The sequence below is a fragment of the Loxodonta africana genome, chromosome 1 (assembly GCF_030014295.1).
Source record: "Loxodonta africana isolate mLoxAfr1 chromosome 1, mLoxAfr1.hap2, whole genome shotgun sequence".
NCBI classification, from domain to species: Eukaryota; Metazoa; Chordata; class Mammalia; order Proboscidea; family Elephantidae; genus Loxodonta; species Loxodonta africana.
The window spans coordinates 27956177-27973027 of NC_087342.1; the positions used below are offsets into that span (position 1 = coordinate 27956177).

Here is a 16851-nt window from a genome sequence, read left to right on the forward strand (position 1 = left end):
TCGGAAGAAGTACAGTCAGAATGCTCCTTAGAAACAAGGATGGCAAGAGTTTGTTTCACATACTTTGGACATGTATCGGGAAGGAGAAGGACAACATGCTTTGTAAAATAGAGGGTCACTGAAAAAGAGGAAGACCTTCAACAAGACGGATTAACACAGTGGCTGCCAGGATGGGCTCAAACACAGCAACAATTGTGAGGATGGTGCGGGACTGGGTGGTGCATGGAGTCGCTATGAGTCAAAACTGACTTGATGGCACCTAGCAATGACAACAAGGCTACATTTGCACTACAACAGCAGAGTTAAATAGTTGTGGAAGACACCATGTGGCCCTCAAGGCCGAAAACATTTACTCTCTGGCCCTTTAGAGAGAAAAGTTTGTTGACTCCTGATATAAACAACCACACTCTCCAAGCTACTCAATCCAAGGATATCTTCTCAGTTTTCACTCTGCTCAAGAACCTGCCCCACTCCGCAGACTCTAATCCCACTGGCCACTATCTCCCAAACTCCATCCTCCTTTACTTTCCACAGCATGGCACATGCTTTTCTTACTGGCCCTTCAGAATTTTTTTGCTTGTCTCAGTTCTTTCCCTGTCCTTTAAATATAAACCTTCTTGTAGATAGCTGCCATCCATAAGGTTTTCACTGGCTAATTTTCAGAAGTACATCACCAGGCTTTTCTTCCTAGTCTGGCTTAGCCTGGAAGTTTCACTGAAACCTGTCCATCATTGGTGACCCTGCTGGTATTTAAAATACTGGGGGCATAGCTTCCAGCATCACAGCAACACATGAGCCACCATAGTACGACAACCTGACAGACTGGTGGTAAAATCTTCCCCTAGGTTTTGTAAATGATCCTCTTCCCCAGGATGATCACCTTGTTGGGAGGCTCTGCACCTCCAGCAAGCACATGCAGGGGCTGCGCTCCAGGTACGGGTGCCCCTGCTGGTGGCCTGCAGGACACTGCGGTGTCACCTGTCCAAGCGAGCCTCCCCCTGGGTTGTTCCCCAAGCCGCCTTGGCTAGGCCCAACCCATTAGGGGCGCTGTGGTTGCCACCTGGCCCGCCACACTGGCACAAAGAGGCTGGTGGATGCTGAAACACTGCACAAAAATTTTACAGTCATTTTGGTGTCATCCCTTCTGATAGTGTCACCGGTGTGGTCTGCACGCCCCTAGTGACGCCATGCTGGAGACTCACTCAGTAGTTTATTACAATGTCTCTGGTAAACAGTCTATTCACAATGGACAAAAAAGAGCCATAGGCCTTATCTTACTTCGTCTCCTAGTCCCACTGCTGAGGATATTTCTCTGTTGGAAGGTAGTAGTAGTCATTTAAGTTATCTGCACAAAAATCTTGTTAGCAGTACTCCTTGGAAGAGCAAACACTTTGAAGCCATTGATATAGTCAATAGACAGGAATAGCCTTAACAAATTCTGGATGTGGAGGAAAGGCTATGGGCCTGGCATGCTGCCTGCAACTTAGAGGGCTTTCAACAAGGGGTCATCCTCCTTTCCTTTTCCCTTTGTACTCTAAGCTCAAGGAGCCCTGGTGGAGCAGTGGTTAAGTGCTCAGCTGTTAACCAACAGGTTGGCGGTTGGAATCCACCAGCCGCTCCATGGGAGAGAGATGTGGCAGTGTGCTTCCATAAAGATTACAGCCTTGGAAACCCTATGCAGCAGTTCTACTGTGTCCTACAGTGTTGCTATGAGTATGAGCCGGAATGGACTCAACCGTAGTGAGTTTGGTTTTTTAGGCTAAGTTCCTTTTTTGTGTTGTTAATGAATACATGAATGAGTAAAAGAATAAATACTGAATCCCTTAAAATATTTGTTAGCCTGAATTTCCAGAGGCCTTATAAAAGGTAAAATGTTTGAAGTCTAACATGCAATTTTTTATTATATTTCAGGAATCAAAGTCCTTCTGTGGAAATACATATTTGAAATTATAATGGAAGTTTATGGAGAAAGATTGTTTTAATTAATGTTTACTTAAGTCACTCAGAGCTTTTATAGAGTACATAAAAACAAAGCTATAGCCTGAGTGAAATATGTCAGTCTCAAAAGGACAAATACTGAATGATTTCTTTTATATAAAATAAGCATATATATAAAGACCAGAGATTATTAGTGGTTACCAGGGGTGGGATATGGGGAAAACGAGAAGGCTTGCTTAGGGGGCGTTGCGTTTATGTTAATGGTGGTGGAATAATTTGGAAAAGGACAAACAGAATGGTTACACAACATGAAGAATGTAATTAATTGCACTGAATTACTGAACGTAGAAACTGTTAAACTGGCATACGTTTTGTTATGTCTATTTTCACCACAATAAAAAACAAACAAACAAAACCAACACTTAAAAAGAAATGCAGAGAACAAAGCTGCTGTTCCAATCCTCAGAGGCCTCCCACTCTGCCTCAAACTTCAACCCAGTTCCACACAGGTAGACATGATAACCTGACATGAAGAAGAAGAACCAGCTAACAACTAGGATATTCTAAACGTGAACATTATGGAGTAAATACAGGGAAAAGAGAAGGAAATTTAGTTCCATTATAGATGAAAAGGCACCCAGGTGGCAGAGTAGTTAAGAGCTACAGCTGCTAACCAAAAGGCTGGCAGTTCAAATCCACCAGTCACTCCCTGGAAACCCCATGGGGCAGTTCTACTCTGTCCTATAGGGTTGCTATGAATCGGAATCAACTAGACAGCAACAGGTTTATGGATGTAAAAGAACCAATCACATGTAGTTTCTAGAAAACTAAGACCAAAGGAAGACGAGAAGGCAAAAGCAAATCTGGGGAGAAGCTGGTCATCTCGGCCTTTTTTATTAGTAAATGCTGCCTATTTGGAAAGGTAGAAAATGTGATATCACCACTTCTTTCTCCTCTAGAGAATCCAACCCGAGTCTGCTTCTCCTCTTTTGAGAGCCTGTGCTTGGTTTCAGACCTTCTTTCCTGGCAGCCACATGAAGGTAATAAAAAAGGATGCACATGACATCACCTTCACCAGGACCTTCCAGAGCCTGACGGAGAGCATGGCAGCCTGGGCTTTGCTTCTGTAGCCTGATTCATTTCGCAGTAATGAAAACCACATTCCCTCAAAATAAGGCAAACAGGAAACCTTAAGCAAATCCAGATCTCTCCATTGTACACATGTTTATAAAAACAGGTAGGCCGTCTATCTTTATGAACCACAAAGGGTTTCGAGAAGGCAAATTTATATGTTCTGACCAGTGATTCTGAGCCTTTCTTGGGTCACAGACGCTTCTGAGAATCAACTGAGAACTATGGATTCTCCCCCTGGACAAATGCACAAATTCACACACGTACATACACCTCACTCAATACACAAATAGTTGTGCATACGGTTTTATGGATTGTGAACTCCCTCAAGTTGGTCCACATCCCCAAAGTTAAGAATTCCTCCTCTTATTATTACCGAAGACAAGAGCTGAAGATTAGCCAGGTAGTTGAGGCCAAGAAAGACAAAGAGCCAGTTGTCGTTGAGTCTATTCCGGCTTAGGGCGACCCCATGTGTGTCAGAGTAGAGCTGTGCGCCATGGGCTTTTGAATGGCAATTTTTGGGGAAGTAGATCACCGGGACTTTTTTTAGAGGCACATTTGGGTGGATTCGAACCTCCAACCTTTCAGTTAGCAGCTGAGCACATTAACCATTTGCACCACCCAGGGATTCCTAAAGAGACAGTTGATCCTGAATTAACCAGGTAAAATTACAGAAGTTCAGGACCTGAAGATAGAGATCTATGCTTCAATTATTTTCAAAGGTCAATTGTTTTTTTGCTTATTGGCAGCAGTAGAACTCTCTCTTCAAAGGAAATCTTCTTCATAGAATGCCAATATTTAAAATAGATAAAATAAAGGTGTTTTGATTAATAAAGGTATTGAGGACATAGATCCCCATCCTTCCAGCTGCCCCTGTGGCATCTTTGCCTCCATAAAAGACAACGGAAAGCCACTGACCTGTGCTCACTCCACTGGCCCCTGGAGCCACACTTGGGCCCCTTGTGTCTAGTCACCATCAGTATGCCCTTACGGCTCCAAATGAGCTGTTAAGATTACAACATTGACACCTGGAACCCACCTATTTCTCGGCCCAGTTGGGAGGACTTCAGAGATCCTGCTGAAGAGACAACAGCACACCTGCCCCACGACCCAGCCTTGGTCCTGATGTTCTCCTTGGGCAGGTAACCCTCCCACTCGGAGGTGTTGAAGGGAAAATCTGTGGACTCTACCATGGATACATTCACATGGTCCCGGAGGTGGCAGCGCAGGGCCTCTGCACTGAACTTGATGCCTGGCCCTGGCCCCTTATACGTTACGTTGTACTTGTTCATTTTCAGGTAATTTCTCCTGATAGTCCGCAGCCTGGAGGGGAGGTTTTTGGAAGAGCTGTCCTTGTTCCACACCTGGAAGGAGGGCTCCAGCTTGGCTTTGGCTGAGGCCCTGGTGTTGCTGGGGGCCTGGCTGCCCTTGCCAGTACTGACAGATGACTGTGAACCAGACCCCATAGCCAGTTTCTCCAGACTCGTCACCACCCGGGATCCCTCAGTTTCCAATTTAAGAGAATCATAGTAACTCTCTTTCTTCCTTTCCTTCCACACACAGATGATGGCAAACAGGAAAAAGGCCAGGACAAAGTAGCTGAGCTTTTTCCTCAGGATGATGTGAATCATAATGAAAGATGTGTTCAGGGAAGCCACTCCGTTCTAAGCAGGAAAACAGGCCTAAAAAAAGCGAGAGAAGAAAAAATAAACGATATAAAGAAAATCCAGAAGTGGTGATTGGCATAAAGCTGGACAATGGGCCAACCAATGGATTTACAGTGAGAGGAACAGAATTCTAGTCCTAGACCATCTCCTACCAGCTACATTAAACAACTCTCAAAAAAAAAAAATTCAGCCTCAGTTTGGGCTATGCATGTAGAGAGCAGTCCTTCTGACAATCCCCTTCTTCCTCTCTGAGCCATAAACATGTTAAATGTTCTTCCACGGTTCCTTTTTATACTCCGAATCTTAGTTTTGCGTTGTCTTGGTCCAGCTCCCTGACTGTACTCTGAGCTTTTGAGGGCAGGAACCGAGTCTTATACATCAGTTCAGCTCTTAAGTAAGACCTTGCACTGCTAAATAAATGCATGCAAGCTTGAAAAAACAGAATAAAAAGGAAGACCAGGCTGACTTGTCTACCTCACCAGAACTCAGCCTCCCTGAAACCTAAGCCAGAAAGAGACCTCTCACTATTGATGATGTCATAGATTTATGAGTCATCTCTCTAAGGACTTTGGTATTAGAAACCTGCGTGAGAAGACAACCAAAGGCTAGCTTCGTAAATTTCAGCATTATGTAGCACTCTGCAAGGGCACTGTCAAGAGACAATAAGCTGACTCACCTCATGGTTGATGGTGGCACACCTTGATAAGACGGCCAACATGCGACCAATTAAAGAAACAAAAACAAAAATTCATTGAACAAACCATATCTTATTTCACCTATTTTCACTATAACCAGGGCCACCATGACACCCAACTCCAGAAAGCACCATTCACATCAGAGCCTAATATGAAGGGCATCTCCTGAGTTGTGCAGAGGGGCCCTGACTATAACCAGCCATGAAAGCATATTAATCTCCATTTTTATAGATTAGCAACTCGAGGCTCTGAGAGGTCAAGGGAAGTGCCCAGGACAACAGAGCTGAGTACAGGGTTGCACTGAGGTTCAAATCCAAGTGCACTTGATTCCATAACCCATGGCCTACACCACATGCAGAACTGCTGCAATTTCTGGAAAATGGATTTCACTAAGCAAATGGAGCCTAAATAGCTGTTTTTATATCCAGGTAAAGACCTAGTTTGTTTTCTCAGAATTTATTGTGTAACCGAATGAAAGATGGAAGCACTTTGAACTCAAACAATGTCTGCATCCTTTGGAAAACATTAAATTCTTTCCTAAATCACTGGGTTTATTTTACCAGAATGAGTCAAAACAATTGCCCTCACAGTTTTTCTAAATCACAAGGAGTCTGCAGTACCTTCCCATGGAGCCCGCTCTTAAAAATATCAGGGACAAGGTGGTAGAGTACTGAACTCGGTATTCATGTAACCTAAGTCCTTGTTCCCATTCTTGGTGACCTTGGATAAATCATTTTAATTTCTTTGTGCCTATGTGTCTGCAAGATAATCATCTCTGCCCTATATCATTCATGGAGTTTTGGGAAAGATCAAACAAGAGGATGATGTTAATGGGCTTTGAACTAGGTCAATGTACAGGCACAGGAAGTACACTGAACAGAGATAGGGGGCTGCATGAGGGCCAGGTGGAGGCAACGTGGGACAAGAAAGAGGGTAGAGTGGTCACAACCAATCGACCTGAGCTTTGGACTCTTCATTTGAAATCTAAGGTCCAAACTGCCTTGGAATCCACTGGCAATACCAACCAAAGCAGTGCTTACCACCACCTCAGAGCCCTCTGATGGTTCTGGGGTTCTTACATCTGGCTGCTGAAGTTTTGGAAGGGATGAAATGTACCCAGAGGGAGAAGAATTCAAAATGTGAGACCACAAAGTGGTGAGGGTGCTTGCTGCATTCAGTGTAGCTGATCGTATGACCTTATCACAACTGGAGAAGAGCTAGAGAAGAAGGGAAAGCAGCATTTAAGAAGGACCTACTACATGCTAGGCGCTTTATGTGCCACGTCTCATGTAATTTTCACCACAATACTATGGGATAGAGATTGAAGACTCCATTTTAGAAAACGAAGAAGCTGAGACTCAGCAAATTCACAAAACTTCAGGACAACAGACAATCAATGCTGGAACCAGAATTCCAGCCCAGATCGGTCTGATGATAAAGTTCATAGACTTTGTACTAAAGAATATGTGGGAAAACAGACAGTGAACTGTCAGTGTTGACCAAGCAGGGGTCAGGAATCAGGGTCCCTAGAGAAATAATCCAATCTGCCAGGATATTTGCAGAAAAGTCACACTCATCATCGGTGTTGCACTAACCATGATGTGTGTGCCTCGTTTGACCACTCATGAGGCCCTTTCGCATTAATTACATTCTATGAGACCCCTTACAGCCCTGTGAGAGAAGCAGAGAAGATTTTATTGGCACTATTTTATTTAAGCTGAAGAAAGGGATACTTTGTCAACGTAAGCAATTTTCAAAGTTGTGTGACTTGGAAATGGCCAAGTTGGGACTTGACTTTTAGGTTTATGGGTGAAAAGAGACTGGGTGAGAGGGCCAGGACTCATTTTCTCTAGAGCTGGGGCTCAGAGGTGGCTGGCATTTGGCAGGCCTGTCACAAGTACCTATTTATTCTCCAGGGTTGGGTTTCCTAGGAAAGAAGAATTTCCCCGAACAGCCCAGCTGAACAACAATCTTGTACCCCTCAGACAGCTTCAGCTTTTAGGACCTGTACCCCATTATGGCCTCAGAGCACTCGCTTCTAGCCTCATATCAGGGCTCATGTGGTCCCTCTGTTGAGACTGCCAGCTGGCTGGAGTTTCTGATCATAGGCACTTAGAGCTTCAAGACACTTTCTCCTCTCTCAAAGTGTTTTAATGACATTTGCTGAAGAAGTTTCATTTAAACAGCCCAACTGAGAGAAAAGAGAAGCAAACTTCTCTCCACAAATTCTTCGGGGAAACAGACCAACCTGTGAATTTTCCAATCACACGGGACTGATTTCTTAAGCCTCCTGGCGCTTGCACTGTGGCATTCTCTCCCCTTGTCCACCTGTCCATCCACTCAGACAGCATTACCTTTCTGCTCTGACCACCAGCAGGGCTCACCTGCCCTTCAGCACTCTCCTTGCTCCTCAGAAATTCAAGTGCTTTGAGGTGCTTGCTTCTTGTACCCAACTCCACTGTTAGCTATGAACTCTTCCTGGCATTCTTTCTGAAACCCCAGTACCCAGCAGAGGGCCTGAAACAGAGTGGGCACTCAATAAACCATGATTGAACGAGTATAACTATGTCAATGAATCCCAACAACCACTATGAGGCTTCTAGAACAAGAATACAACAACAGCTCACATTATCTCTACCGGCAGAGACTAAGCCAACACTGAAGCAACAGAAAGAAAAACTCAGCCAAAGTAAGGCTCCTTCCCTAATCTACCAAACATTCCATGCTCAGGACCAAACACACTGTTTGGCACACAGTAGGTGCTCAAAACTGGTTGGGTGAATTACTGAATAATTTCAAATCTGATATTAATAGTTTACAGAAATGAGCAAACCACCTATCCCACCCTGTCCACCTTACTGATTCAGAAGGTAACTCCCTAAAAAATCAAACCCCTTGCCATTGAGTTGATGCTGACTTATAACGACCTTATAGGACAGAACTGCCACACAGGGTTTCTAAGGAGTGGATGCTGGATTTGGACTTCCGTCTTCTGCTTATCAGCCGAGCTCTTAACCACTGTATCACTAGGGCTCCTCAGAGGGTAAAGAGGACTAAAAAAAATACTTGAAGAAAATAGCAAATCTGTAGCCAGACACTGAAACCCTGTGACTTTTTGCTGGCACACTCTACCATCCCATTTTTTATGCAGAAATGTACCCCTTTGCTGCCTCCAAGCCCACGCCTCTGACCTTTACCTGCTGCTGGCTGCTGGCTATTCTCCCTGTGACGGCAGACCCTCTAGGTCTTCAGGAACTGGCGTTCTTCTCCATGAGGAGGATGTTCACTTTATTGGGTCTGGAGGCCAAGGCTCATTCTTCTCAGGGAAATCAAAAACCATCTGCAATGGAAAAAAAGAAAGTAAAAGAAGAGGTGAGAGCTGTTTTTCAGTAGGGGCAGGGTTAAACATTAACAAGATGGATAGGGACACACTCCGGCTGAGCTCCAGCATTGCCTCTCGCCTGGGCTGTGGCTCAACCCCAGGATGGCCTGTGGGCTCAGAGAAAAGAGACAAGAGCCAAGTACAGGTGCAGTGCCATGCTGGACCCATGAACAGCACAGAGAGTCTAGACGCAGACCAATGACAGGTAAGAATACAAGAGAAAGATAAAGCAGGCACCAGGGACCAATCTGGGAAGAAATGATCATTTAACAATGGTCTTCGGAGAAATAAAGAGAGAGTAACTTAAGGGGGAGAAATTAAGTTCCTCCCAAAATAAACTCGTCAGATTTTCAAAAAGAATTACTTATTTTCAAAAAACATTTAATACGTGAAGGTTTAGTCAATAGAATGTTAACTGAAAAAAGGTATAAAACCATGTGTAACATACCATCTAAATTTAAAAGAAAATACATTTTTAAAAAATGTACAGGTGAGGGAGAGAAAGGACTAGGAAAAAATACCCCCTGGGAGGTAGAATAATGGATATTTTCTTTTTTTAAATGATTTTGTACATTCTAAAATTTCTATAATGTACCATGGCACATTACAGATTTTTTAAAAAATACCATAAATTATATAAAGCCAAAAATAGAATTCTATATTTGTCAGCTCTCTCTTCTTTTTGATGCCATGTAAAGAAAATAACAAAGGAAAAGTTTAATAGATTCAACTTCCATACAATAACAAATCCCAACATCCGTACCATGAAAAATACCATAACTATAATAAAAAGGAAAACGATAGTCAAAGTAAGCAAAGGGCTAATACCATAAAAGCCTGCCAAAATAAACAGTCAATCTACATGAGCAGGCAAATCGCAAAATACAAAGCACATTAACAAGCATATGAAATTATGATTAACCTTGAGAGAAACCCAAAGGGGACTATAAGAATATTAAGATACTAGCTTAGAAAATTTACCTTAGCTAGCAGTTTTCAAAATGATTATACTCATCACTAGATAGACTGTAATGAAATCAGTATATATTCAAGGGAGCGGTATAAATTAATTTATCCACTTTAGAAAGTAATTGGGCCATAGACTTAAGGGCTTGTGACTATTGACCAAGTTATCCTACTTCTAGGAAATAATACTGAGTAGATAATTCAAAAAAGGAAAAAGATGACATACTTCAGTCTCCTCACATGTAAAACGGTTCTCCACCTTATGTAGTTGTGGTGAGGACTGGTGGGATAAAGAGTATGAATTTTATAAAGTAATATGTACATGCAAAAAGAGAAAAACTTAGTATCAAAATTATTTATAATGGTAAAAATCTGTTAACAACTAAGCTTCTAAAAAAAAAGCTTCTTCTAGCAGCTGGGAAATAGTTACACTACAGTACACCCATTTGATAGGGTATATATAGTTGTGCATAGATTTACATAGAAATAGGAAGAAAAATGTTTATAATATTACAATAAAAAAATATTACCTGTGCATACATTATTGTGACTAAAATTTATGCATGTTCAAGTACCTAATAAAGATATATATATATCCATATATATATATAGATATGGTTAGAATCTGGAAAGACTTAAAACCTGGAAAGAAAAAACTAGTAAGACGACCGGTGAATTCTTGCCTTCCAGCTTGACTTCCTTTATTATTCTCATTACGTTAGTTGAGTAATTAAGGTATAACTGTTGGGGACAATATTGAAAATACACTTCAATCTTGGACATCAATTTGGTACACAGTATTACGCTTGCCTTGGTGCCTCTTTAGGAGATCCAGTACTTGCAGAACTAAGAGGAAGCCATAGTGTCCATAAGCTGACTGTGCCTCATAAACCAGGAAAAACTCCTCCACAGAAGGCCTGGAGTTCAGGTTTGGAGAACCGCGGCTTCTCATGACCAGAAGACAGGCAGCCAGGAAGGCCCTGGGCATGACTGACAGGGCAAAAGTGAGAGGCATCATTGTCAAAAAAATTGGAAGCTCTCCACATCAATTCAGAGAAGAGCTGGCTCCTAGGCAGCCTGCTGATAAGAGTCAAAAAATGTCACTGACAGCCGTCCTTCTTTTCATGTCATGTAAGTATGTGTGTAGTCATATTATTATTGGATTAACGTTTGCCTCTTTCCACTAAAAATGTGAGAACCTCGTCAGCCTTGTTTGCTATTACCTCCAGTGTCAGGATGGATGTCTGGCACATAGCAGGCACTCAATATTTGTTGAATGCATGAATAGGGGCAAGGCTGTCAGCTCTCAAGAGGTCTACACTTTGGGTGTCATTGGGAAAAATAGTTGGTGGAAGAGGCTCACTCTTGGCACCTTCACTGTGAATGCTATGGGCAATCACCTGGCCCTTGGATGCCACCTCATGCCGTGAATGCTGGTTCGTTGCCATCCCCCAGTGCGTACATTTTTCAGGCTTGTTTAAATTAAGGTATGTTAAGGAACATAGAGTAATTTGCAGACTCATTGCTTCCTTAACAATGAGAGCAAGTGAATGTTTGAAAGAGCTTGATGAAAAAGGGTTATGGTAGACAACTGTTTCTGTTTTAGTGAAGAAATCATACCTTAAGCCATTGGATGAGTTCTAGATAAACTTCATTTCTCTGCCCTCTTCCCCAAAACTTCTCAACCTCATTTCACCTTCCAGCGAGTGGCCTATTTTTCTTTCCTTTACAATAAAAACTTCTTGAAAGAATTTTTTATAGCTATAGTTCTCACTTCCCCTCTTCCCATTCTGATTTGAACTCACTCTGATCAGGCCCTCCCCCATCTTCATGAAATTGGCCTTCTCAAGGTCACTAAAAAGCTCTGGGACCTCCATGTTGCTAACCAAATGGTCAACGCTCAGTCTTCATCTCAGTCAGACTATCTGCAGCGTTTTATGCAGCTAACTATTTGTTCCTCCTGAATAGATATTTTCCACCTGGCTTACCAAACCAGGTACTTTTCCAGTTTTTCTCCTGCCTTACTGGGTCACTCCTTGTCAACAATCTCCTTTCCTGGTCCCTCCTCATCTCTCCCACCTCTATGCACTGAAGTACCCTTATAGTTCAAGTTCTATCATCTCAAAAACCTAGTTTCAAATCCTAGCTTTACTACCAGTAAGTTATATGACTTAAGCCACAGAGTTTCTGTGAGCCTAGTGTCTCCATCTGTAAAGTATGAATAATAATACTGAAAAGTTGGCCTTGCAAAAAAAAAAAAGTTGTTTTTTTTTTTTGCCTTGCAAAGTTGGATGACAATTTAATGATAGATTTTATCACTTTGCTCTAGCTAAAAATTATTGAATTTGTCCATGTGCTAAGTACTTGGGCAGTACTAAGGGCAGTACTGTTATCATCCCAGTTCACAGAGGGGCAAGACAGCCTACTCAGGTGGGCTGTCGAGACTGTCTGAGTCCACAAAGTCCCAGCTCCTAGCCACTGAGCTCTGTTGACTTAGAATGGGATCCAGGTCAAAATGGGTTAAAACGTTGACAGTTTTGTCAAAACATTTCTGAAAAATCACTAGTTTGCTAAAAAGAACAACAAAAGTCAGAAAGATAGTAAGCAACAAGAAACAAATTTATAGCTGGTTAATCTGAGAAAGAGGAGCCCTGGTGGTACAGCGGTTAAGCACTTGACTGCTAGCTGAAATGTCGGCGGTTTGAACCCACCACCACTCTGCTCGCATAAAGATTTACAGCCTTGGAAACCCTATGGGGGCAGTTCTACCCTGTCCTGAAGGGTTGCTATGAGTTGGAATCAACTCGATGGCAATGGGCTTGAGTTAACCTGAAAAGAGAGTAAAAGGAAGCCATGCAAGATTTACAACACGAGAAGCTGAGTTTTCAAATGTTTCCCTGATGACAAACCCAATTGCAGGGCTAAGGGCAGGGAGAGGGAGACTCACCCAGGTCAAGGCCCTGAAGATAAAGTGGGCTTGCATTCCTCCTGACCAAACTGTTCCAGACCCAGGCTGCAAAAAAAATCTCTTACCTGAGATTAATCTTTTCCCAGCAAGGCAGGCACTGATGTAAAATATTGTGAAGTCCTCAGAAATTCCTAAGTTTTCTAAGAGCCAGGAGAACAGAACTTTGTCAGGTGCGTTGAGTCTCCATCACGGATACTTCTCCACAGTCCCTGACAAGAGCCAGCCACTCTGAACTCAGGATTAACAGAGCCATTGCAAAGGAAAATCCTGGGCCATTTGCTACCACTCTCTCCAACATTGCTGCCTACAGACTCATATTTGCCTTCCTATTTGACAGGTGCCCAGCACAAAAGAAGCCCTTCACACTCCATTAACTCCCCTTCCGGAGAAAGCTGGCTCCCCAATATAAGCAGCAGAAGCCCCAGCCCCAGCAGGCATCTCCCCCCAGTCTTACCACCTGTCACAAGTCAGGGGTGAGTCAAGAAGGAAGGAGAAAAAGGGCCTCTAAAAAAGGTTGAATAAACACTACACCCCTCCCAGGCAAGAGTCCCACCCTTTTTTCCTCACACACTGACAAAAAAAAAAAGGAAGTAGGTCTTCCTCCTCCTCAGGAAGGAAAATGGTTTCACCACCTCCTAATCTTAAAAAATGAGTTAAGTTAGTACTACGAACATTTTTACACATACAAAAAAGCACAGGAAATAACATTTTGAACTCTCATGTTTTCATCACCCAGCTACAAAGATCATCAACATTTTGCCAGTCATTTTTTTTATCTATCCCCTACCCTCTCTTTTTTTTTTCCGAAGTAATTTAAAGCAAATGCTAGACTTGGTATCATTTCTTCCCTACCAAGTCTTCTCAGCTGGGTTCCATAAAAAATTAAGACCTAATGTCCTGAGGTGTGCATAGTATGTAATAAATTAACTTATATCCTTTGTATTATCTAGAATGGTATCAGCTTTGTATCTTCCTCAGGAGAACTGAGAAAATAGTGCCTCAAAATGTTTTCTGTAGGGTTTGATTCTCTAGAATGTTATATATATGTATATATATATTCCAGGTTCTTCCAGATATAGATGATAGGCTGATAGAGAGACAGATAGATAGACATGCAGATATATAGATATATAAATCTCAGATAAGGACTTTTTAAAACATAACCACAATGTCCTTAACACCTGATGAACCAAAAAACCAAACCGGTGTCATCAAGTCAATTCCAACTCGTGGTGACCCTACAGGTGTCCCACAGGGTTTCCAAAGGAGTGGCTGTTAGATTTGAACTGCCAACCTTTTGGTTAGCAGCCAAACTCTCAACCACTGTGCCACCAGGGCTTTTTGTTAGATATTACCACCTAATAAACCAAAAAACCCAGTGCCGTCAAGTCGATTCCGACTCATAGCAACCCTATAGGACAGAGCAGAACTGCCCCGTAGAGTTTCCAAGGAGTGCCTGGTGGATTCGAACTGCCATCCCTTTGGTTAGCAGCTGTAGCATTTAACCACTACACCACGAGGGTTTCCATTATCACCTAATACCCAGTGCATTTTCAAATTTTTGCCAATTCTCTCAAAAATGTCTTTGACACTAATTTGCTTGAATGAGGATCCAAACAAAGTCCACACATCTCATTTGGATGGTATGTCTCTTTAATCCATAACAATTCCATCTGGCTGAGAGCTTCCTCTCATGGTGCTGTTTAACGTGCTCCTCTTTGCCCAGTGTTACCTGTAATCTGAGAGTTAGATCTCAACAGCTTGTAGAGATTCAGTGGTTTCCAGTTCAGTGGTTCTTCCAATTTTTTTTTAATATCTCAGAGGATGTTTATTTCTAAGTCCTGGTTGTCTAAGGGAGTTGGGAGTGGGAGGGTGAACAGGGAGGCCTGATCTCCTCCACTTTGCAGTTGTCATCGAGCCTATGAGAGCAACACACACAGGTACTCCTAGTACATTCATTCACTCTGCAAATGCTCATTGAGTGTCTGCTGTGGCCACTGTGGAGCCCTGGTGGTGCACTAGTTAAGCATTTGGCTGCTAACCAAAAGGTCAGCAGTTCAAATCTATCAGCCACTCCTTGGAAACCCTATGGGGTAGTTCTGCTCTGTTCTATAGGGTTGCTATGAATAGGAATCAACTCAAAAGCAACAGGTTTGGTTTTTTGGTTTTGGACTGTGGCCAGACTGGAGACACTGCAGTGCCAAAACCAGCCACAAATCCCCACCCCCGAGAACTTGCATTCTGGTGAGGGGGTAAAACAAAATAAACATGTGTGTGGTGCTTTTGGACAGTGATAACTGCTTAGAAGAAAACGAAAGCAGGGAAGGACAGAGCCTCCTGAGATGTGTGTATGGGTAGAGGGAAGGTGGGAAGGGATACATTCCAAATTGGATGGTCAGAGGAAGCCTCACTGAGAAAATGACATTTGAGCAAAGATTTGAGGGAGGTGAGCGAGCCACGCAGATTTCTGAGGGAAGTGGGTTCCCAGCTGAGGGAACAGCAGGTACGAAATCCCTTGGCAGGGGCATACCTGAAACGCTTAACGAACAGTACGGAGGCTGTGGAACAGTGTGGGTGTGGAGAAGCACAGTGTGAGATAAGGCCCAAGAGGTGTTAGGAGCCAGATCAAGTAGCACCTTAGACTGCTCTGAAAATTTTGGCTTTCACTCTGAATAACACTTGGCTAGCTTATGTTTGAATGGGATCCTTCTGGCTGCTACATTGTGAAACAACTGTGGTGGGTGGCCAGTTGAGGAGAATAAAAAGGAAGACCTTTTAAGAGGCTATTGCCACAGTCCAGGTGAGAAAGACCCACAATCCCATTTACTGAGCATTTACATGGTGTAGTTGTTAAGAGCTACAGCTGCTAACCAAAAGGTCGGCAGTTCGAATCTACCAGGTGCTCCTGGGAAACTCTATGGGGCAGTTCTACTCTGTCCTATAGGCTCGCTGTGAGTCGGAATTGACTCGATGGCAATGGGTTTGTTTTGGGGGTTGTTAGTATTTTATATATTTTACCTAATTCAATCCTTACTACCACCCTGTGGGGTAGGGTATTAACAATCTGTTTTTATAAACAAGGAAATTCAGACTCAGAGTTTAAGTCATTTGCTTGAGATGCCACTGTAAATGATCATGCTGGGATTTGAACCAGGTTATGCTAACTCCCAAGCTGGTCATGTGTCCAACATCTGTCCCTCATTCAGGGCCCTTCAGAGGAATCTCGAGAGCCTCTTTGCTTTACCAGGTCAACTATAGTTGCTGGTCACCATCTTGGACCTTCTGGTGACATCTCTACTCTGCCCTGATTCCAGGCTCCCTAAGCTCTGACAGCACAACCTCATCCCCATCTGGACCTTAGGGCCCAAACTTTCCATTCTTAGACTAGAGACTTTGACACCCTGGTGCACCCCACCAAAGGTACCTCAGCTAACCATAATGCCTCCATGAAGCAGTCCATATGTCTCGGTCTCCAAAAACCCTTGGCCATGGTGTGCTTTTCTTTCTCTAAACTCATAAACTCTTAACCTGAGCCATCTGAGCTGCCATTTAATCCTCGGATGACTCTTCTTCCTGTTTCCTCACTTCAGGGTAGGTTAGCTGCCCCATCAAAAATTTCCTCTTTCTGCCACGTAGAATTGTTGCTGTAAGTGGTCACCAAGCCAGGGACATTTTCCAGCAACTATATACACACATGCATACCCTGTTGTCTAGGTAGAACCATTTCATTCGACTAGTTAATAGCAATGGAATGTAAGCAGAAATAATGTGCATCATCTCTGGCATAAGGTGCTTAAAAAATGAGTTTATTTGTTATAGCAGCTAGCATTGCTCTAGCTAATAGAGCCACTCAAGAGATTTCCTGAACATTTATTTCTACTGGTCTAAAATAAAAACATCATCAGAACTCTCAGCTCTGAATTTTTCATTATCCAGCATTTCAACGGCACAGTGAAATAAATGAAGCTCCCCATAATTTAACCAAAGCCAACAGTTCCTAAATTCTCCATACATCATCAAGTACCATTTATTTTCCCCTGCAGTGATGACCAGGTTTTGAAAGATGTTGTCCGCCAAGTTTAAATCAGAATTTGAGTTATCAGA

The 16851-nt window shown here is 42.9% G+C and overlaps 1 protein-coding gene across 22 annotated transcripts in view; it reads right to left on the minus strand.

Annotated features, from left to right (window-relative positions):
- Window positions 1–16851, minus strand: part of ST6GAL1 (ST6 beta-galactoside alpha-2,6-sialyltransferase 1) — a 143899-nt gene that overhangs the window by 26429 nt on the left and 100619 nt on the right. For 15 of the 22 annotated variants that reach the window (XM_064275449.1, XM_064275081.1, XM_064275312.1 and 12 more), the window contains 2 exons: window positions 8629–8771; window positions 4109–4751 (listed from right to left, as the gene is read on the minus strand). In XM_064275449.1, the coding sequence (XP_064131519.1) occupies window positions 4109–4700 (592 nt within the window). In that variant the 5' untranslated portion in view covers window positions 4701–4751; window positions 8629–8771. Of the gene's footprint in view, window positions 1–4108; window positions 4752–8628; window positions 8772–10005; window positions 10060–10589; window positions 10770–12812; window positions 12888–16851 lie in introns of those variants that run through there. The other 7 variants (XM_064275348.1, XM_064275213.1, XM_064275397.1 and 4 more) reach the window with 7 other exon arrangements.